Raw genomic sequence first — 25,358 nt, 5'->3', positions numbered from 1 at the left:
TGATCTTTGTTCCAAGAAAACTTGTAACCTTAAAAATAAATGCTTTATCAGAATTCCTCATTAACTCCATGTTTTGCAGATAATAACAATAATTGATGATCTATTTAATCTGGTTATTTGTAGATTTTAATCATAATTAATTACTTCTATCTAATCTCTGAAACATTTTGTAATTACTTTGTGCCAATTATGTGAATGACTGTTTCTGCGAATGTTGAATTAATCTTGAATTTTCTATCATTATATTGCTAAAGGGTAGCATCAATCCTTGTTTAAATATGTCTTAGTGCATGATGATGAAGATAAATGAAAATTAATTCATAAAAGATAACGATTCTGACAACACTGTTAACTATGTTTTTTGGTGAAATTAACGATTGTATGAGGTTTGTGAAAATCTGTTTGTTCATGACATCTGTAAAGTCAGGTCTTCAAACTAGCCACATAGAAAATCATTGCAAAACACTGTATTCTATAACTAAATTAAAAGAAGAAGATACATTCTAGAACTATGTTAATCATAGTGCTTGTGAACTTGTGAGCATTGAAGCATGAAGATAGCATTTATTTTGCATTAATGAATAATATTTGTTGTTATAGTTGTAAAATTGTAATGTTTATTTTTTCTCAGTAATCACCATTCAAACTATTATGTGATGCATTAAGGTTATTATACCATATTAATCATATGAAACATGAAAGAAAAGCTTAATTTACCTTAACCACACTTTACATATAATGTCCTGTCCATTTGGCATTATCATTATCTGATGAAGACCTTTCAGCAACTGTTTACACATGGAACATGAATAGAATTGATGTTCTTCAATTCATTGTTATTACAAGTACAATGTCCTGGGTACATGTATTTCTTCAGAATTGTGTCTCCCCTCAATCCCATATCTATTCTGCCCCACTCATATTTTGAATTAAAGCTGCCTTACATACAAACAATTCCAAATGTATTCTTAAGTTAAAGTATATTATGGGAGAACTAACCTCCTTTGTTTTTAAAATGATCCGTATCTTTCCACATCAAAGGTATTCGTAAATCTGAGAAATAAAAAAATAAGTAAGGTAAAACTAAAATAAAATCTATATCAACAGACTTGGATATCAAATTACAGGTGCTATCAATAGTAAAACACTAAATTATTGACAGGAATAACTTTTTAGAGATTTTCTGTAAGTCCCACAAAGACTCGAATAAGAGTTGGTCCGCAATTTTTCTGTGAGTCCTGCAAATATTTGCATAAGGGCCGGTGCTTTCTTTTTCTGTAAGGCTTCGAAAATCTCAAAATGGCTGGTATATTATTTTCTGTATAAGACAGGTCTTTTAATTTTCTGTGAAGACTGCCATGTTTTTTTTATGAAGACTTGTAATATATTTTTTTTACTTCTATAGTAGTGAAATGAACCTCTTGGTAAACATTTTGGGTAAATATGGACATTCTACTTTTACAAATTATGACTTGGATGGAGAGTTGTCTCATTGGCACTCATACCACATCTTCTTATATCTAATCTCTGACATTTTTTAAGGAAAGACATGTATTATGTTCTATTTTTCACATAAAATAATTCATATCACTTCGTTTTCCATATTTTCAGTAGAACCCCAGGTGTGCTCGATCTAAGTCTTACATTAAAAGGGAAATAAATTACATGTAAAGATTTTGATATCTTAAGATTACACAAAGACCTAAGAAAATAAAACCGAGACCAGCAAATATTGACCAAATGATTGGATATGGACACTTCCAGATAAATACATTAAAAAGAGATAACAAATATTTGTAATGGGTGACTTGAAAACTGGATATTCCAGAATGACAAACAAAATGACCTTATTTAAGGACAATACTGATAAGCTACCAGTATAAACAACTACTTATGTATTCTAATGGCCTTTTGTAGAAGATTTTAACATTATATGTATAAACAGTGGTGTATGTATTATCATATAAACTTCTGTACATTTTATAGCAGTACACACAAGTTGTAAATTGAAAGAGTGGCGAAAGATACCAGTGGGACATTCAAACTTCATAAATGGAAAATAAACTAAACTGACAACCCCATGGCTAAAAAAGAAAATAGACAAACAGACAATATCACACAAAACACAATACAGAAACTAAAGACTAAGCAACACAAACCCCACCAAAAACTATGGCAGCTTATCATGACTCAGACTAGTATTCAGTAAACAGGAAGTTGATAAGCATTGGTTTTAAATACTCATCACACTGTAGAGTATTTCAACTTGAATGTTGATACCAAATTTCAGGAGGCTCTAAGAAGTTTCTTAGCACAGTTTGCTGCCTTAATATTTTTCAAAATGTTAAACCTTATAGGTTAAAATTCCATTTTTGTTTCTTTATCAAACTTTCATTATTTCCATATGATAATCATGATAATAAGAGATTAACAGAACTAGAAGTTTGAATTATGTTCCTGCAACCAAGGGGAACATTAAATTTTTAATTTTGCAAATTATTTTGAGAATGGAATTTTAATTCATTTTGATTAAATCTTCTTGGTAATTAAACTAAATAGATGAGTATGTATACCTGTTACACACACTCTGGCTGTACATGGCACTTGGTTACCCTCCACTGACCTATAAAATACAAAATCTGACATTTACAAACTACATGTAATCATCTCCTATTTGTACATATATTGGGTATCTTTAGATTGGGGTAATTGTAGGTTAAATAAAAGTCGACTACACTCTAAAATATATAGACTGTATATGATATCATAAAACACTTTCCATTTCATATCAATATTATATGATCTCCTTACAATGTGTGTACCTTTACTGAATGGCCAAGTTATTTCATTTTTCTGATGCACTTTACTAGGGGGTATTAGTGCACAATTTTACCACCCATACATCATCACAAGTTGAAGTATCCTCAGGGTAAACTTGTAACATATTTCTTTATGAAGGAAAGTAAACAAATCACGGCAAAACCACATTTTGATTATATAAAAGACAAACCAAGTAAAAATTCCTACAAAGTAAAATTTTATTTTACTCTATGATTTATTCAATTTTATACTAGTCCTTTTCAAAGCAGTATTTTCATTCAATGAAAGACAAGTAATAACTTCTCTGGATGGCAGTGGAATTGGTATCAAGACCAAAACTGACTGCATGGGGTTCAAATTGTCTGTAAAACTTCCATAACCTATGGCTTATCAGTACTTATTTTTCACAAGGCAGACCAGAAAATTTCTTAAATGCTAACACCAGAGTTTACATGTCATGTATGTACATGATGTAATGAGACTGTCTTATAATGTTAGCATAAACCACTTCGTGTTTCTCCTAATCACTAACCTTTGTTAAAATCTTTTAAGATATATTTGATTTATTTCAGGAAAAAATTCTGATTCTCTGATTTGCTGTCACTGGATAAATAGGATGTTCAACATTTTTTCATTGTATAATTTGATAAAATCTCTGACTTCTTTCATGTATTTAGCTTGCTTCCATAAAAGAAGCTTTATTTCATAATAATTTGGAGATGCAATTCAATATTTTTTTTCAGACAGCTGGCAAATCATAATGGTACCGAAGAAAGGTGACTTGCCAGCTATCTGAAAAATTGGATTGGATCTCCTCATCTTTTAAGATGTCCTAAATAACATGAGCTGTTTTCCTTTTCTGTAGTTCTGACATGTACGCCATAATGCGATGGTTTGACTTACGTTTGTCTCCCTAAAACCTGAGCTGTTTTCCTTTTCTGTAGTTCTGACATGTACGCCATAATGCGATGGTTTGAGGTAAGCAGGTTACGAGCAGCTTCCAGTAGTTGTGCTGGATGTTTAGAAGCTGCCAGTAGTTTAGTTGTTCCTTCTCGCATTTTAATCTCATGGTCAATTTTCTGCTGTAAATCATGGTCCTACAAAATAAAAATAAAATTATTAAACATTAACAACAAAGCTAATGTCAAAAGATGAAACTAATATAAAGACACATTATGGTAGGTTTTTTTTTTTAAATTGTCTTGATTTTAACAGATTCTGTTTATTAAAGGTAAGGTTAAATAATAGCTCATATTTGGTTTGAATATATAACATCTTCTTACAGTTGTTATTTAAATAAAATTAGAGTTGATACAATAGGCTTATAGCTTATTAAAACACATGAACAGCTGTCCAATTTTTATTTTCTGACCAACTGCCTAGTAAGGGCGATAATAAAACAACTTTTTATGGAAAATAATTAGTTATTTACAGGTCAAGTTATTACTGAAGGTTTTTAGGACAAAATATCAACACCATTACAATCAAAAGACAAAAACCACAGAATTAACTAGAAAAGAGCCTTTATATCTATATATAAAGCATGCTATAAAATGTTGCCCTCCAAGCAAAGAGTGTCCTTACTTAAAGTGAATCTATTAGTGTCAAGAGTTCCCTCTGAAAAAAAAATCACTATAAAGAAAGTAGTGTCTAAACATCAAGCATGTTAATATCTAAAGCAATCTAAAAAAAGATGTTGTTGTATGTACGCCAATGAGACAACTCTTCACAAGGGACCAAATGACACAGAAATTTACAACTTTAGGTCACTGTACTGCCTTCAACAATGAGCAAAGCCCTTACAAACTTTTTTTTTTGTATATATGGTGAGACTAATAAACTATCTACAATGTATCTATCTATCTATCTATATAAGAATGGGATAAAAATAAGAATAAGAATATTTATTATTCCAATCAAGGACCCTTGATGGGCAGCATGACATGTATATGTTACAGTAAATAGGTGAAATTAGGAATTACACGTAATTACTAAACATTTCAGTAAATACCTGTAATTACTAGCCAATTTAGTAATTACATGTATTTACTAGTTGTTTCAGTGATTACTGGTAATTACTGATTTTTTTTGTCATTTTTACAGCTATTTACTAACTTGATGTTTTTGTTTTAAAATTAAAAACATACCTCAAGATACCAAATAAGAAAGTAAAGGGGTAGGGATTTTAAGGGAGCTTACTTGAGGATGTAGGAAAATAAGGCACATCAAAAGTGCATACTCTTTAGTGTTTTTGAATTGAAACTGGAAAATGGTTGTTTTATAGGTCTTGAAACTTCGTAAATATATGCATGCAAGACAATGATATCAATCCAAAATTGATTTTCATAATTTTGTTAAACTAAAATCTCAATCATGTACTGTGGTTTAAAACTTTAAAATAACTTTCTCCAAATATCTTGGATTTCTATCAAACTTGGACAGAAGCTAAATGTTTATGATCATAAGGTAATATCCGAAAGTAAAGATTGTAAAAAAAATCTTCTTTTCCCCCTATATTACTTATAAACATGATAAATGGACTACCTTCAACAATGAGCAAAGCCCATACCGCATGGTCAGCTATAAAAGGCCCCGATAAGACAATGTAAAACAATTCAAACGAGAAAACTAACGGCCTTATTTATGTAAAAAAATGAACAAAAAACAAATATGTAACATATAAACAAACGACAACCACTGAACTACAGGCTCCTGACTTGGGACAGGCACATACATACATAATGTGGCGGTGTTAAACTAGTTTTTTCCCAGTTAACATTTATGCAGTTAAAGTTTTTAAAACATTAGATTTTATAAACCATCCTGGATTTTTACCCACTTTTGACAGAAGCTTTTTATAGTACCAGTCAAAAGATAGTATCTAGAGGAAAATTTTAATATTTTTTCCTGATTTTTGTTGAGCCTGCGATTAATAGCAAAAGTAGGCAAGACTATTTGTTCTGCAAAACCCTTACAATTTTAATAGCTTAATACATCGTTAACCATTCTTCAGCTAGGGGTTGAATTGAATGTCACATGAATACGTATTCAATGAGGTCCAAATATTCACTCGCAAGTGCACAATTCATCAACCTTGTTTCTCAGCTAATTTAACAAAATAGAACTAGATTGGCTACTAACAGTGAATTATAATTTCACGGTATCATTTTTATTAATGATTTAACAAACAAACAAATATATATTTATTTATTTTTATATCTCGAAGCTAATGCATATAACAGTTCATTCCAGTTCTTAACCTTCACAACGTTATCTGATCTTTATAAGGTAATAAGTCTAAATATTCTTCAAACTCAAAGTTTTTTTTTTAAAAGTTAAAAATAATGCTTTGGGAGAATTTTCCATTTCTGAATTCCATGTGTGTTGAAATTGGTCAAAAATTATCTGTATAATGCTTAACTTTAACCATTTTGGATTAAAACTAAAGTTACTCTGATTTAACCAAATATTTGAAAGTCCCTATTTATTCAAGATATTTTGAATACAGATGAACCATTCAATAATTTAAGACTACTAACTGATCTTCTAGTTAGTAAAACCATAACTTTTGATCATCTGACCATCATACAACATTATTTTAGTAGTCAGTAAATAGGTGTAAAAATTCATTTTAAAATTAGTAATTACTGGTAATAACTGGGCCATTTCAGGAATTACTTGTATTAACTAAGTGCATCGGGGATTACCTGTAATTCCTAAATTTTAGTAATTACATGTAATTCCTAATTTCACCTATTTACTGTAACACATAAAACAATACATCATGATTTGTAACAGAAAAACATTTTCATATATTTTATCAAAACTTCCACTTCATTTATATTTTTAGATTATTTCCATTTTGTACAACAAATCATTTGTATTCTTATCCATATACCTTTAAACTTTACACCATACATGTGCCATAGGTCATAGTGATAACACTGTTATGATACCTGAATTGAATTTTGATATCACTTTATAAATCCTGATAACATTTCCTTTATTTGTAGCTAACAGCGGCAACATAAAAGATCAAGGAAGCTTATGAATTATTTACAAACACCATGTTAAGGATAAATATGGTTAACAGAGCTCAAACAAGATGGGCATCACTTATATAGTTCTTATTATCATAATCTCTTTAAAAACCATCTTTTTATCTTATTTGCATATCTTTAGAAACTAGAAGAGTAAACTACTTTGCTCAGCATTAAATAACTGGTACACATCAAGGAGAGATTGATTTGTTTTTCAGTTTGTATTAGTTGTAACCTGATTACAAGTTTTCAAACATTCTGATATTTGTAATAGTGTACTAGTAAAACAAGTGTTAACAGATAGGAGATGTATGTAATTTGTCCAGATATTCATCCTGTTCTCATTCATAAATAAGACTTTTCCTCTGTTACTGTGTATTTACTGTGATTGATGCATGGACAAATTGATTCCTCATAGGGGTGGATCCAGCCTTTTATAAAAGGGGGTTCAAAACCTGGACAAAAAGTGGGAATTTTGACCATAAGTCCCCATTTAAAAGCCTTGATTGTCAGAAAAAAAGGGGGGTCCAACACCAAGAACTCCCTGGTACTTCCACTGCATCAGAATGGCAAGAGTATAAACTGATTATTTGTTGGTGTGCATGTAAATTAGAAAAGATGGAGATGCATAATTGAAATGTAACTTTTAACTTTTTTTTACCAAAATTGCTAGATTTTAACGTATACATATATATGACAGAACAGATCTTTCAGGAATATGACCATACAATATTTTAGCATTAAGCCTGATATTCACTCAATAACAATACTTCATCATAAACTTAGTCTTATTGATCTAGATATGAAATATTGATAATTGACAAAATGTTTAAAACTGTAATACAAGTTATAAAGAGTAAAGTCCATACTACAGAAAATGATACTATCTTATTCCTACTAGTTATTTGTATTTCACAGTACAATTCTATAGGGTTAACAGCACTCAAAATTAAGAAAACATAATAATGAAATAAGCTTCAAGCATGAACAAAATCAATGTCTATATTTTGTATACAATGAAGGTATGTTCTTTTTAAATGAAAATTGCAATAATTTATTACCCATTTAATTTTCTGATGTCTCAAGTACAAAATGTTTCAAGCATATAAACAAATTTAAAGGGCTTGATCTTAAGGTTATACAAATATTAATATTATCCTTTGCTTGTAAACAGGATCTTTTTATTGACAATAAATATAATTTAAATCATAATATTGACAACAGCTGAATTCAACTACTTCCATACATGGGGGGACGTCACATGGACTTCAATTACTTTGTATCTGACAAGAATTGACCACCCACAAACAACAAGTACTGTTTGAATTATAATAAAACAAGGACAGACAAAAAGACATTGTCAGTTGCCATATATGTTACTCAGTACTTGGTGTCCAAATACATGTACATGTATTTCAAAAGTTATCTTGAGGAAAAGCAAATATTGAACATGTGACTGTATAATAAGGAATTAAAAAAAAACTTACAAAATTTCCAAATTTTTAAGCATTTGTCATGTTAGTCATGTTTGTGTGGTGATGTCATCTATGTATAATATGTTCACATGAATTTTTAAACAATGGTCTGAATACAGACAGTTAATTATTTTTGAAAAGTATTGCAGACAGTTTCATGCTGTGTAAGTGCATCTATTTGAAGAATATTAATGATACTACAATGTATAATGTAGTACGTAGAATAATTTTTTCTGATAAAAAAATATTTTTTAGAGCTCATGCGATACATATACTTCTGGTCTGTTTAAGCTTTCATATTCACTCCTAAATACAATGTATGTACATAAAAGTATACAATGTACAATCAATAAATACTTTTTAAAACACATGGTGTCCAATTATTCAATTAGTGAATAAATAAGCCCCAAAATGCCTTCAATTGCCAGCTTTAATCTGCTTACCAGTACAATTCACCATGTTATAAATAAGGAAATAGAAGGGGTACTATGACAAATATCTATAAATACATATCATTCCTTCTGTCTCCAGACTTTCTCATTAATTCAAAATGAATTTTATCAAATGTGTTAGTTCTTTTAAAATATATTAAAAATATTCAGCACTTTTAGTTTAAGTCATATTTTTAGTGAAAATTGTAGCTACTATCCGTTTAAGTAAAGCAGCATCAAAACGAATAATACTAATAGTCGTATTCACTATAAATATATATATATTTATTTGTTCATAGTGTGTAAATTTACATTTTTTGATTGAATTAAGCATTCCAATTGATGTTTTATCTTGTGTTTTTCTATGTTGTGATGTTATACTATTGTTTCAGAAAAAGGGAGAAGGTTTGGTACCATTTAAACATTTAATCCTGCTGCAAATGTTTGCACCTCTCCTAAGTCAGGAATCTGATGTACAGTAGTTGTCGTTTGTTAATGTAATTTATACGTGTTTCTCGTTTTTTTATATAGATTAGACTGTTGGTTTTCTGGTTTGAATGGTTTAACACAGGCTCCGTGTTGAAGGCCATACATTGACCTATAATGGTTTACTTTTATGAATTGTTATTTGGACAGAGAGTTGTCTCATTGACACTCATACCACATCTTCCTATATCTATGTAATTAAAGATGTAGGGAGTCTGAGACCCTTATTTAGTTGATGAACTTATCTAAGTGACCTTTTTGATATGGGGTCTTGATTTTCCAGCAGCATAAAAATGCTTTTAATACAATTTCAGCATAATTCCTTTAAATACTGCAGGATTTCATTAATACATTTGAATTATCTTTTTTGAAATTGTAAACAAATTTGTTCATGCCTGTGAAAAAGATCTATACAAGAGAACTTGATAGCCTTAGAATTCTTTATCTATGAATCTATGCTAACTACAGATGTTACAGAAGTGAGGTAAGATATATTGTAAGATAAAAATCTTGGTGCAGCAATACAGCATCAGTATAATTACAGTTCAAGATGCAACACATTTTTAACATCATTTCATTACATAAAGTATTAAAGATGTGATAAAGTTTTCTTCACAGGTTGTTGTTGGCTGCAGTGAATCATTGTATTGACATAGCTATAGTGAGTCATTGCTTTGTATTTTTAACCTGTCTCCTGTTTATAACTTATTCTGTCAACAAACAATAACCACTATATTTGGAAACCACATCATATAAACTTTATGTACACGATTGTACCAGGCTACTATATACATTTTGATAAAGGCTCTTTATCTTTAGGACCAGAGCTCTTTAAAAAAGTTCCTTTATTGAGCTGAAATACTTTGATTTTTAATATTTATGCAAACCTCATTAGATTTGTCCAAAAAAATGATACTAGTATTTAGTCTGAAGAACTGGTGGAAAACTGTACAAAATAACTTATATAAGTACATTATGTCTATGAAAATTGTTTAAATAAATATTAATAATTTATAGTTCTACCCATTGTTTCAGCCTGTTAAAATCTGAAATCTACAAGTTTACTACAAATATCTGACATTATCAACAGATTCTACTTTCCCTTTTCAGATTTCAATTAAAATGAAGACCCTTTAGAACATGTAGAAGCTCCCTACAAAACGGAAAGGTATAGTACATTAAACAGGTGCCCATCTGTTTGTAAATTAGTTGGTTATACCTATTACCTGGTGTTTAGGAAACCACAAATCGAGCAAAAAACCACAAATAGTACTACCATGAATTTATCATAGGGAACGGATATGATGGTTTTCTACCTGACTGATCTACTATACAATAATTTACTGATGGTTACAGACAATTATATGTTACAGGCTGACATGTGAATGAACTAAAGATCTAATGGTCAAATTACAAAGTAATAGTGGGTGTAGGTGTTAATATTGTCAGGTAGACATTTAAACTCCATGTACTTTCTACCAAGTTACAAGTAAAGACAACATCAGTATTCTGTTTGGTTGAAACAGATATATAGTAGTCCAATAAATACAATAATTCATTCTGCTCTGAATAAATAGCCTGATGAAATGAGTTATGTGTGGAGAGCAAAAGTTTTATAAGTAATGAAGGGGCTTTCTACAGATCTTGCAAGGAAATAGTTATTTTTAAAAGTAGTTCTATCAAATGTTGGATAAAGCAGTCTTTCAAAATAGCCTAAGTTGGCCTGCAGTCAGAAAGGCCTTGGTAAAAAAGGCTCTTGAAATACCTAATCTTGTCTAGACCCATGTGTGAGTCTATTGCTACTGCATTGGGAAGCTGGCAGATATTTGCTTCAGATTTTCTGTATTTTACTTTTTTAAAGTAGTTTCAAAAGAGTAAGGGTCAGTGAAATGAAATTACATGGGGTCCTTCCTGATAGAAGATTGTATACAACAGAAACCCATATTTACACATTCAGAATGAAAATGGAGTAAATCTATACATGTATGTGTTATGTCAATGTAAGGATACCTCATACTAAAATACATTTACACATAAACATCACAGTATGACCTTCAGCAATGTTAATGTACTGTATAATTCATTAAGTAACAACTATCATTCAAGTATTTATGTATATATATATATATATACCAGTCCAGTAAAAAACAGTAGTGAGATAATGATAAGTTGTCTAAGTTTCAGTTTCACTGATAGGAAAATAGAAGGTGGAATAACCTAACAACTTTGACATGCTCAGTAAGACAGGTGTTAATCCTGTGATATATGTACCTGTATATATCTGATAGCAGGGTTAATCATTATCTAATCTCGTTCATTTAACATACAGAGAACATATATCAACATGTACATATAGATTACATGGCATTACAAACAGCTATGTTTAGTCTATATATCCAGGAGCTAATAACTCCCTCCCCCTGTGTTTGTTGACACCACCTTGTCAGTTTGTTTTCGACTTACAAGTTTGAATATCTCTCTTTCTCTTGGAACATTTCATTCAAACATTTGTTTTAACCAAGTTCTGAATGACTACATGGACTAGGGTCAATTACTTTCAATTTCTAAAGATAAATATTTTTTCCTCAATAATCGTTTTGTTTGAATAATGATAATACTTCTGACCTGGTCTTTTTGAAATCAATAGCTCACCTGTAGACTAGCAGCTAGTTGTCTAAAATAGAACAGACTCATGTCCTCCAAGATAAGGGGGGATGTAATGTCCTCACTAAGCTTTGTCTCCCCATTCTTACTATTACTCCGTCTCAACTCTAATATCGGTAAACACTTATCCATTCTGATGAATCACAACTACTTTACCCCATAGTGTACAAAGTTTTTTAAAATTCAATAAAAATCCAATTTTTCCTTCAATTAACCATTAATTTTTTATATTCTCATTCATAGCACACTTATAACACATTGTATTATATGTTTCCCACATATGTAACGACAAGAGTAGCCAAACTTTTACCGACTGTAGAAAGTGAAATCGGTGTTCAATCGGTTTGTATCCTTTACATGAATGACAGGTCAACAGTAAAACTTCCCATTGATAAAGCCATTTAAATCCAAAGTGAATGAGAGTTGGTTTGTCATCAAACCATGAATATGTAATGACTTTTTACCTTTTACAAATATCAATATTCAAAATCGTCAGTTTTTAATCTTGTACTTAGGTCTCTGGTCACAAACACCTGGTAAACTTTTTATCAATAAGTTAATTAAATATTTAACAAAAACAATGTTCACCTAAATCATAAATTTGTATGTGACGCCTGATATATTTATTCTACTGCTTATCTGTCACCGATTTAAATAATAATTTAAACTGTTATCCAATGTTTTTTGTAATCCTGAATTACAGACATCCTTGGTTTGACAAGCATGAGATACTCAATGTAAAGGTCAAAGTTGAAGACACAGATGCTGAAGAATAATTAGAATTCCATTAACTGTCTGAGGCAGTCTTCATATTTTGTTCACTGTCAGTTTATACATCTGTTATTTCCATTCATTCAATGTACAATACTTTTCTCAAGGTTTACATATAAACCATTAAATCCAAATCTTTTTAAAGTTGTCTGTACATCATTGTTAACAAAATCAATAATTCCATCTCTGACATTTGAAACAGAAATTTAAAAGTACCCCAATGATACTTTATCCACAGTATATATCACCCATTGTCTCTCCAGCTGATTATGGTGCTAATTAAGTGTATTAATGAGTGATTAATTGTCCAGCTACCTGGGACAGGTACTCCACTGTCATTGATTGGGTTTATTGACCCACACAAAGATGATAACTAATCCTTTGTGTATGTTTACATGTGCTTGTCACTGGGGCACCTTAGGGGGAAACAGTAAATACACCTTTGCTAATATTATATCACCTGAGTTGAGACTTACAACTTTGATGTAGGTAATGTTAAATATATTCAAATGTTTCCTTTTTGCCTTTAGCAATAAATTTGGGTTAAACCTTTATAAACTTAATTGCACGTTAATATGCATAATGATATAGGAATACAAATGAAAGGTAGCAAGGAAAAGATTATGAATAATAGGATTAAAACATACTTACTAGGGGTTTATTAAAATTTACACTCCTTTCTAAGGCATAAATTAATAATATGCATTGTGTACACCTTTTAACTACATGTAGGCTAAAAATTAAAACTACATACATGATAGATAGAAAATCATAGAAAATCCGAGGTGTAGATGATATTTAAAAGAATTTTTTTTATTAAATATGTGGTATGACACAGAAATCAATAACTTTAGGTCACTGTGCAGCCTTAAACAATGAGCAAAGCCCAAACCACATAGTCAGCTATAAAAGGCCACAAATGACAATGTAAAACAATTCTGTAACCTATAGTTGTTAATTTCTGTGTCATTTGGTCTCTTGTAAAGAATTGTCTAATTGGCAATCATAGCACCTTTTCTTTTTTTTTTTATAAAAATATACATGATATATATATGGGTAGGTAGCTATAGATATAGGCAACATATGACAAAGAATTTGTTAAGATTTGCTTTGTCTCTCTTATGTTAATTAAAAGTTTTCAAGATAATAGCCACTAATAAAATAATAAAAGTGAAAATTTGTGTCACTTAAGGGCAATAACTCTTATAAATAGTCATCTGAGAATAATGGTCCAAATAAACAGGATGTAGATTTTGATATTTCAGAATCTATCAGTTTTCAATTGATATTAATGATTGCTTGAACACCCTTAGTCCAAATAATTATGACGTCTTGAAAGGCTATTATAATTTTTTTCTTTGACGGTTGATGTAAGGCGTCAAAGAAAAAAATTATAATAGCCTTTCAAGACGTCATAATTATTTGGACTAGAACACCCTATGTTCTATTTTTAGCATTGGTGGCCATGTTGGATGGTAGATAGAATCATTGGACACATTTTTCAAACTAAATTCCCTTAGGATCATCGAGGCCAAATTTGGATTTTATTGGCCAAGCAGTTTCAGAGGACAGATTTTTTTGTTAAACTTTTAAGGACAAGGTCAGATGATGATCATATGAGTACAGATAAAATCATATGAGTACAGATAAAAAAAAGATGGACAATGACTGAGCTAAAAGACCAATATGCATAGTAACTGGAACGATCACATGATAGGACTTTCTATTTCAGTCAATGATATAAGTCAACCTAATTTAGCAGTCAGCAGACATATGCCAGAAGGAAAGTTCAGAATATTTGGTTATCCAGCATCAACACCCCCCCCCCCCCCCCTTTACAATATAAAGCTTAACACAAACTTTAATCACTTACCACATAATTAGCATACACCACTGATAGTTGACATTCATCTTATTCATCGAAGGCTAAACAAAAATAGCTGTGACATTTACCAGCGTAGTAGTACACCAAAATTATACTCACATACTTTCTTTGAATGATATTTATCACTTTCCCATGAAATCTGGGTTACATCATCTTTCTTATATACTTATCTATTCTATGAGACTGTATGAGCTTATATAAAATAATAACAAGAAGTGGTATGATTGCAAATATGAAAAACAATATCCACAATAGACCAAAACACAAGGATGTAAACAAATATAGTATGTGTCTTCTTATAGCCTTCAACAATGAGCAAAAACTATATCATTTAGTTAGTTAAAAAGCCATTGCATGGCAAAGTTGAAACAAATCAAAAGAAAACTAATTCCTGACTTGTAAACTTGAACCTTTCATATGGGCTATTTCTATAGATGTAGTTCTTTTGACATGTTTGACCTAAAAAGATTTATAACTGACCTGGAAGCTGATTTTCTAAGCGAGTGAAATGTGCAAAACAAACTTACTCAGAAGACAAAAACTCTTATGAACTTTATAAAATGTGAAAATATACAAATGTGGAAACGATGGGACCAAATTCATCAATTACAATGTATAAGGGTGACAGTACATTCCCCTTAGTGAAAAAAAATTACCAAATTATTATCCAAATAAGCCTCATAAAAGTAGGAAACAAACTACATGCAGCTTGTTTAATTAAATATCAAGAAAAAAATATCTGTAGATATTTGATATATTTATCGACAGGATTCCATTTTTTTTAGTTTCTTGCTAATAAAGTTCTGACTATAAAAGAGAAAACTCTTTTCTTGTTAATCACACACAATTAGTCTAATGGAAGTTAACAAACACCATCAATTTAAGAGATTTAAAATATCAACTTCACATTTACTGTGTAATCAGTGACATAAATATAAAATAATCAATGTTTCCACTAGAGAAATTCTTTCCCCACCTCCCTCTTTAGTTAATGCAACTCTTAACCTTTATCAAGAAAACAGCTTCTTCAATTAAAAAGCATCAATTAAAACTTATGAGATTGCATCATGCAATACTATGAAATACAAAAGATACTTACCCAGTTGTGCAGAAGTATTTTGTGTTTATCAATTCCTGACATAATTTACGACATTATGTTAACCATGTCACAACAAGAAATTTGGACATCAATTCATCAACCTATTTACACTCTCCACATGATCGTTATGATCACAAATCATAGTATACAAATTCAGTCATTTTTGAAAATAATATACACAGACTTTCAGACATATACCACGTGTGCCACTATAAGGGAAATGGTATAGGAATAAAAATCAATGTCAGCCAGCACTCCTGTGTGGTTGGATCAATTGCTTCTTCCACAGATCAAATTTCCACTCTAACATCAGTTTTTCATTTTCATGTGTTTAATCATTTAAAATTACACTACATGGATAAAGATAGGACAGGAGAAAAGTGACATTCTGACATTAAATCAAATTACTACTTCTGTTCAATGGGTCATTTATGTTACATTGTATTCCCAAATGTACTTATAACATGTGAGTCTATGTGACTAATACAGGCAGATTTTATAAGGCCACAAAAGATTAATTTTACATACAATTTTCAAATTTATAACATTGGTATATATTATAATATAGTTTTCAATAAAAAAATTTGTTGGGAAAATGTATTTTTCATTTACTGTGCAATTTCACATGTCGTTGAACACATAAAAATGCAAAAAAAAAATTATCCTTTTTTATCATAGTTTGGAGAGGTTGCATCAAGTTTAAGATAAGACATAAAATTCAAATAGCTTGGCCTCTTGTAAAGGATGATGTAAATTTATCTTGTCAATATTAATTAACTTAAGATCTACTCAGTATCAGGAAACTATCAAAACTCCCTCAGGACTGCTAAGCTTGTGTATTACACAATTTATCAGGGTCAAATAACTCCAATACTCATTATTTTGTTATTTTGAAAAGGAGAAGGAATGAGAAAGCTACTGATGGCTTTTTGAATTCAAAAATCAAAAAGTATTATTTAAATAAAAATATTGAGCATCATCTATACATGTAAATGCTAGAGGTATAGGGGAAGGTTGACATCCAAAAAAACATGCTTAACCCCGCTGAATTTTTGCGCCTGTCCCAAGTCAGGAGCCTCTGGCCTCTGTAAGTCTTGTATGATTTTTAATTTTAGTTTCTTTTATATAATTTGGAGTTAAATATTACGTCCATTATCACTGGACTATTATACATTTTTGTTTAAGGCCAGTTGAAGCACGCCTAGTACTGGTATGTGATTTTCTCGCTGCATTGAAGACCCATTGGTGGCCTTCGGCTGTTGTCTGCTCTTAAGTCAGATTGTTGTCTCTTTGACCTATTCCCCATTTCCATTATATATCTTATTCTCAAAACACAGAAAAGCGTAAATATGTTCATTCAAGGGCAATAACTCCTAAAGAAGACAACTCAACACTTCATCTATGCCTACCTAGTTTGCCTTTTCAATTTTGTATCTTCTATTACAGACAAAACACACAAAAAAATGTCATGTTTTAGGCATTAACATTTAGGATTTGACAAAAAGTTTGGGCCATGTTGACTTGTTCTCTGGTAATTTTTCTATGTAAAGCATTCCAAATCCAAATTTTAAAATTATCAATAATCGTAATTCTTAGCTTTTCCTATCTTAAAACAAGAGCACTTAGTATAAGTTTCCTAATTTAGGTTAGTCATAATGACATGATTCTTATCATTAAAGTGATAAATGTTTAACTACATGGACAATATCCTGTCCTAAAGTATCTTATTACAACTGTAGATGACTGTCAGGTCACATGGATACAAAAACAATGTCTTACCAGAAAAACATCTGTCAGTATCTGATTTTTAAAACATCTTTTGATAAATCAATTTTCAGATTTCTTCAAAAATGTAGTTTCTATTCCAAAAAAAAAAATCCAAATAAAATCTTTATTTGCTTATAAAATGTATGAAATCATGGTAATATTAGAGAATATTTCCGATTTTTAATCACAATTAATCACGCTGAATTTGGATTGTAATAAAAATATTTGACTCATAATAGGTTTCTGACATAGAAAACTGTAGTCATAGAACATAGAATTGGTTATTATATAAGATTTGAATTTATATTCATTTTTTTGCTATTGTGCAAAACACTATGCTGTTGAGAATTGACACCCCCCCTCCCCCCTGGAAAAAAAATGTTTTTATAATCCCCCCCCCCCCCCCCCCCCCCTTTCCTCCTTTTCCCAAAAAATGTTTTTTTCCCGCCAGATATGGTCAAAATCTCAATTCAAATATCCAATGAATGGACTTTTCAACCATAATTACCAGCTGTGTAAGGGAAGTAATCCAAATTTAACATTTGTCGTTTGCTGTGAAATACATACATGTTTTGAACATTTTGTCATGTCAGGGTTTTGTTCAACTTAAATGCTACATGTTTATGCTCTCATGTGCCTAGGAAGTTATATCATTATAGGTTTAGAAATAAGATCCAGATGTAAACAAAATATATGAAATAATATTTTATTATTATAAGATTTAATATATATAAATGTATAACCACATGTTGTGTTAGGCTCTGATCCTGTCCATAACGTTATAGTATGGTATTAGTTTTCTGTTTTGCTTTTTCCAATCATATTGTCATAATATTGTTGTAAAATGATGCCCTTTATGGGTTCTTGATTAGATTAATAAAATTCTTATTCTTATATGGTAAGGGTTTTTCTCATTGTTGAAGGCTGTATGATAACATCTAGTGGCATACATTAACATCACTTGTTCTTTAATGAATAGTTGCATAGGCAGATCCAGGGGGGCCCCCCTTTCGTGGGAAAAATTTGGTTGATTATATAGGGAATCATTGAAGCATGACCTTGGTCTTGTGGGAGTTATTCAAGTGCCACAATTCAGTAACAAATCAAACAAAAGACAAAATGTAAATGTTTGAAATAAAAAACTAACAAATGTTTGCTGTTTATTATAAAGAATTAGAATACTTACGATTCAGAAATGATAATTTTCAAAAATAATGGAAAAATTCTATTTTAAAATTGCTTACATTACATGTATCCATATCCAAAGTACAACAAACATGACGCAGGCTGCCAATTGTTTAAGATGGTGGAGGATATCATTATTGTGAACAGAGGTGTTTTCACCAACTGAGAAATCAGAAACAGTTAAATTCTTATTATTATAAGATGTCATTTGTATGAAGCAGTTGACAGGTGTTAATATAAGTAAAGGTCAACGAACAGGAATGTGATGTCCAAGACAATTATTGAAAAATCAAATCACGGTGTTGATAAATAATGTTCCAATATTGAATCTTGTATTGAACATTATTGAGTAATTATACAATGCTGCAATTCTATTTCATCATTTAAATTCTCAAAACTTATCATGTTACTTTTTTTGTAAAAGTTATTGTCTAGAGGTTGCACTTTGTAAATACAGCTGATTCACAAACTACACCTCTTTTAGAGAGATATATAATATTCAAAGATATTTTTTTATGCTTATATTCTGTACCTCCAGCTGGTTCCCTGATATTATCATGAAGATCTCCAATGTTTTGTCTCATAGACAAAATTTGGGAATTAATCAGTACATTTGTATAAATACTGTTGGATGGGGGCCAAATTGAATCCTCAGGAAAACTCAAAGTAAAGAACTGTTGTATAAATTTAAACTCTTACAAGTTCAAGGCGTATAATTGTTGAACAATATGCCTCACAACCTTATATTTTTACCTTTGAAGAAAATAGTACCATTTGCATTTTGAAACTCCCTATTGAAGGGTATGATATTTAATGAAAACTTCATAGTATTAAAAGTGGCACGTTTTAAGGTGTTAACAGAGTTCCTATGGGAAATATCAGTGGCTCAGTTTACCAACTTATGAAGCCAATAATTGTACAGTATAACAAATGACAAAATGATATTTATGGGGAAATCAGAATCTTGGTAATAAACATCCAGTTTTTGGTTTTTTTAAGTATTATTTATTATTGTTATATTTTAATTGTCCTTGTGTTTTACCAGATTTCCAAAGGATATATTGGTTATAACTTTGATGATGTACGTCTGATGGCTGGGCGGCAGCTGCCATTAACAGTGTATGTGCAATAACTTTTTTTAGATTTTCTTGTTATACATTGTATTTGAATTGTTGGATGTTAAGGTTTTCATGTACAGATCTGTTCAAGACAGTTGAAGAAAAGTGAATATTTTCATGCTTTGATAATTTAAATAATTTTCAAAAAAATGAGGATGTTATCTGTACTAATTTTCATCACTAGGGACAGAAAAGATTATTTTTATTTTACCTTTTTAACACGACAACTAACACAAACAGGACTACAGTGTCCAGTTACCCCACATGTCTTCAACCTTGTTGATGGGAGGGAGTAGTCCTGTAATTTCTTCATCTTCTTTTTCATAACATTCATAGAAACTCTTCTCTGTAGAGTACATTTGAAAGAATTTCTTCTTTTCAGTGCCGGTGGAGTAAACACTGGTGTTACTGGTCGCGGAGGTCTCCATGAGGATAATGGTTTCTTAAAGGGAGTTAGGTTTTCTTTTTCCTGCAATAAAAATACATGTAACTATATAATAGAACAAATAAATAGTATATGTCAGATAAATAAGAGGCTCATTGGATCGTGCAATAAAAATAACTAAATAAAAGAAATCCATGAATAGTATATGTCAGATAAATAAGAGGCTCATTGGATCGTGCAATAAAAATAACTAAATAAAAGAAATCCATGAATAGTATATGTCAGATAAATAAGAACAATTTTACATCACCTGGTACCAATACCATGAGCATTGGTATGAATATTAGTAATATTGTATCTTTTATGATGGTTTCTGTAAACAGTGATATAGGGATATTGTACTATACATGCAAGTACATTGTAGTTATTTTTGTCCATCTGATGAGTTAAGCCTTTTTCAACTGATTTTTATAGTTCGTTCTTATGTTGTACTGTTATACCACTGTCCTCGGTTAGGGGGAGGGTTGGGATCCCGCTAACATGTTTAACCCCGCCACATTATTTATGTATGTGCCTGTCCCAAGTCAGGAGCCTGTAATTCAGTAGTTGTCGTTTGTTTATGTGTTACATATTTGTTTTTCGTTCATTTTTTTTTACATAAAAAAGGCAGTTAGTTTTCTCGTTTGAATTGTTTTACATTGTCTTATCAGGGCCTTTTATAGCTGACTATGTGGTATGGGCTTTGCTCATTGTTGAAGGCCGTACGGTGACCTAGTATAGTTGTTAATGTCTGTGTCATTTTGGTCTTTTGTGGATAGTTGTCTCATTGGCAATCATACCACCTCTTCTTTTTTATATACTTGGGGATGTATACATACTTAAAAGTGAAATTAAAACAAGAATTTGTCCATAGTACACAGATGCCCCACTCACACTATCATTTTTCTATGTTTAGTTGACCGCGAAATTCGGGTCAAAACTTCAATTTCGCATAAAAGATCATATCATACTCATAGGGAACATGTGTACTAAGTTTCAAGTTGATTGGACTTCAACTTCATCAAAAATTACCTTGGCCAAAAACTTTAACCTGAAGCGGGACAGATGGACAAACAGACAAACACACAGACCAGAAAACATAATTCCCCTCGGCCTCTATTATGGTACATTTATGTACATGAAGGTGGGGCATAAAAATCAAGAATTTAAAAATAAAACTATAATGCCTCATTCACACGTACATGTACATTTAATTTGAATTGAATTTGAATCGAATTCACTGATCGCGTTCATACACTCTTCTTTTTTAATTCAAATTGATTCTAATTGGCTAAATTCATTATAAGCTAAAACCCAAATAGATTGGTTTGATCGATAGTTTCCCACATGTAAACTACTAAATGGATCATATCTGACTACATGTCTCAAACAATCTTGAAAATATCTCTGCAGAAACCTTCAACAAAAAATATAATCCAAATCATTAAATACAGGATGTAAATATAAGAATAATAATATTTATCCATGAGACCAATTTGACAAAATAATTTCAATGATAACATTGAAAGATTATCTCTGCAAAAATGTTTTTATTTAATTTACCTGTGCACTTTATTGTCACAATAATTGTGGGACCTTACGACCAAGTGTCATCTAGTCCAAATAATTATGATGTCTGGCAAGGCTATTTTTTTTTCTTTCTGGGACGTCGTAGGAAGGCGTCCCAGAAAAGAAATAGCCTTGCCAGACGTCATAATTATTTGGACTAAATGTCAACATGAATAATAAATTTCATTATGTAATGAAGTTGATTAAGGAATAACGCGAGATTGTGTAACATAAAATATTGTCCTCCATGAAATATTGTCTGTCTGACAAATTTTCATATAAAATATTGTCCACTGACAGTATTTCATAATGAAATATTGTCTTGGACAGTATTTCATTATGAAATAGTGTCCTTGTTCATGAAATTTTGTCACCTCCTTCTGGACAATATTTCACTATGAAATTCTGTTCATGACAATACTTCACTATGAAATTCTTGCTTTGAAAATATTTTTCAATCGAATTATTTCACAATTAGAAATAGGTACACAAGCATGCAGCGTGCACATTTTTAGATTTATAACTGAAATTGTTTTGTATAGTAGAGAATTTATATTATTACTAATAGTGAGTTTCAAATTTGCACAGAAACATTACAAATGGTTTATTATAGATTAAAGAATTGTCTAATGTAGGTTTCATTTTATTACATTATACTGTACAAATATAAGTAATGTACTGACAATCGCTTATTTTGTAAATATATACACAGGCACATGTCGCAGAATTTTTTTTCTCCTAAAAACATGAATATATGTTGATAACCTCCCCTTCATGAGACAAAATTCCATGACCATGGCATGATGACAATCTGTCTATGAAATATTGTGTCAATACTCACGAAATATAACCAAAATATAACCTCCCTTTAACAGGACACAATTTCATAGTATTTATCTATATAGATGAAATATTGTCTTACTTCGCACAACATATAACCTCCCTTTATCAAGACAAAATTCCATAGTATTTATTTATGAAATATTGTCTAGGACTCTAAAGTGCAATGGGGACGCTAAAATGTGATGGTCACGCTAAAGTGCGATGGCCTACGCTAAAGTACGATGGTTTGATACGCTAAAATACGTTTTCTACAAATACATCGACGTTATAAACGTTCGACAGCATTATGACGAGAATGTTTGTCCAGATTAAGGATTTTTATTACACGAGAAAAGAAAGAAAAGAAGAGAAAAACAAATGATCACGATCTGAAATTTTTTATCGTTGCTGGAATAGGTTAACTTAATTTGTGAAATTGTAGAAATAACTTTAATCAAAACATTTACTTTCTAATTGAATTATTTAATACAAATATGTAATACTATACGGTTTGTTATTTCTGTTAAATAATAAATACTAGCATATGTCAATAAGACAGCAACCTAACAAACAGATGTGTAGTATCATCATACTATATGATTGCAAATACGACAACTATCTATCTTCGACCTAATGTCATTGGAAATATGCAACTTTAAGTATGACCTTTAACACGGGGCATTGTCTTATAACATATTATTTTATTAAAAAAAACGACTTCCACTACATTCCAGATGTACTAACAATACTTCAGTGTAACCATTACACCTTTTGAACAACTATCGTACTTTAAATAAACATAAGAAGATGTAGAAAAAAATATCCATTCAATCCCAAATGCCGTTCATGTATGCGGCTAATAATCATACGGCCGTCAACGTAAAGCATTGGTCCATGCCGCTACAAGCTATATAGGGTTATACAATAACCAGTGTAAAACAATTCAAAAGATAAAGACTACGGCTTGACACATAATCAAAACAATAAACGAAAATGTGATAGGAACTCAGCAACAAACGAAAACCATTGCCTGAACCCCATTCCCGTTACACCATCGGACTTTAGCGTGTCATACCATCGCACTTTAGCGTGATTTCTGATAAAAAAAAAAAAACCATCGCACTTTAGCGTCTGATACCATCGCACTTTAGCGTAGACCATCATACTTTAACGTGACCATCGCACTTTAGAGTACCATCGCACTTTAGAGTCCTACATATATATACAGACACAATTTCATAATGCAAATTTGTCCTTCTCTGAACATATTTCCACAGACGAGGACAATATTTCATGATACATAGTTATGAAATATTGTCTTGTCTTGTGGTACAATATTCCATAGGACAAAATTTTGATTTACAATTGCAGTAAGCCAATCAGACTAGCGGATTATAAAGAAACATGCATCTTATGTAATTATTGAGGTATAAAGCTCCCTTTCGATGCTTATAAATTTTGATTTTGTTGTCCAATTGCATTTGGCAAATGGGCGAATTATGCACTCATGGCACAGCTCTTTGTTAGCTTTATAGAAATGCACCACAGCAAAAATAAGTAAAGCAGTCGCTCTTTAAATGTCCGAGGTGTGATAATTATTTGAACTAGCAAATTATATCATATGTTGACAACAAATTTGAACAAAAACAAATGATTTGACACAACATAAAATACATCGCCTTAACCGACAAGTCACTTTGAATGAGACACGTTGATTTGTACCTTTCTTGAAATTGGAGGGTGGGGTGGTGTCTTTTTACGTCGTTTTAAACCTATCCCGCAACCTATATCAAAACTACAATCTTGAATATCCCGCTTCCTCTTCCGATTTGCCGACATTTTGAACCTAGCCTCGCTCCCGCATTAAGGGAAATAACTCTTCTTTTATTTTTACACATTCCTTACACCGCGTCTAAAAATATCATTCGAGCAGTTTAATTTAACATTATTAATCAAGTAAATAAGGTAAAGCGTTATAATAGCTTTCTTTTTTCATTTTTGTTAAGATTTAAAGATTTCATCAATAAATGCTAATTTAGAATTTATAAAAAGGAAAAAATGAAGAAGTGTCCTCTCACTGAATCCGGCATAAGTTCAGTTCAAAGTTAATTACTTTGATGATCATCTGGCACGTATCTATCCCTTCGAACTTGTAATAAGGGATACAAGTTCATACAACAGATACAATTAAATCTGCTGCATTGTTTGACTTCCATCTTGAAATTGACAATGATGATCGGTTGAGAACAACAATAGCAAAACATAACTTGGCAAATGATGTGTTTCAGCTTCCCAATTGTGAATTTTCCATTTCTATGTTGTTACATTCCAGTAGCGCTTGTATGGTAAATATATATACTCTAGGTGATACGAGAATTTAGAGCTTTCATTTCGCATCATGTTTCCTTGACACAGGCGGGTTACTGCTAAGTGGGGAGCTATTGAACCAAGGGTTTTGATAAAAGTCTGGACGGTAGATTGATACATCATGTTTCCTTAACACAAGCGGGTTACTGCTAAGTGGGGAGCTATTGCACCAAGAGTTTTGATAAAAGTCTGGACGGTAGATTGATATTATACTACTGTATTCCATTCTGTAATTCCTAAAGCTTGAAAAAAAACAACGGCACAATGATTCACGGAATGTCAAATTTTAGATGATTTCCAATGACCCAGTACAGAATGTCCAAACACTTCAAAACAAGAATGGTTAAGTATGTAAACATATGTCATATATATCACAGCAGTGGTGACAACCTTTTGGTTGAAACTGGTGTTAAATCTTTATTACATTATTAATAG

The 25,358-nt window shown here is 31.0% G+C and overlaps 1 protein-coding gene across 3 annotated transcripts in view; it reads right to left on the bottom strand.

Moving 5' to 3' along the window:
* Positions 1 to 24,817, bottom strand: part of LOC139521159 (rhotekin-like) — a 37,649-nt gene extending 12,832 nt beyond the window's left edge. Inside the window, exons 1-5 of one of the 3 annotated variants that reach the window (XM_071314462.1) lie at positions 24,279 to 24,817; positions 19,953 to 20,210; positions 3,724 to 3,917; positions 2,574 to 2,623; positions 1,000 to 1,053 (exon numbers count right to left, since the gene is read on the bottom strand). In XM_071314462.1, the coding sequence (XP_071170563.1) occupies positions 1,000 to 1,053; positions 2,574 to 2,623; positions 3,724 to 3,917; positions 19,953 to 20,210; positions 24,279 to 24,395 (673 nt within the window). In that variant the 5' untranslated portion in view covers positions 24,396 to 24,817. Of the gene's footprint in view, positions 1 to 999; positions 1,054 to 2,573; positions 2,624 to 3,723; positions 3,918 to 11,904; positions 13,107 to 15,671; positions 16,133 to 19,952; positions 20,211 to 24,278 lie in introns of those variants that run through there. The other 2 variants (XM_071314464.1, XM_071314463.1) reach the window with 2 other exon arrangements.
* Between the last annotated feature and the right edge of the window lie 541 nt (positions 24,818 to 25,358).

Source organism: Mytilus edulis, chromosome 4 (assembly GCF_963676685.1).
Source record: "Mytilus edulis chromosome 4, xbMytEdul2.2, whole genome shotgun sequence".
NCBI lineage: Eukaryota > Metazoa > Mollusca > Bivalvia > Mytilida > Mytilidae > Mytilus > Mytilus edulis.
The sequence above is the reverse complement of the archived record's forward strand: the minus strand, read 5'-3'. Positions and strand labels throughout refer to the sequence as shown.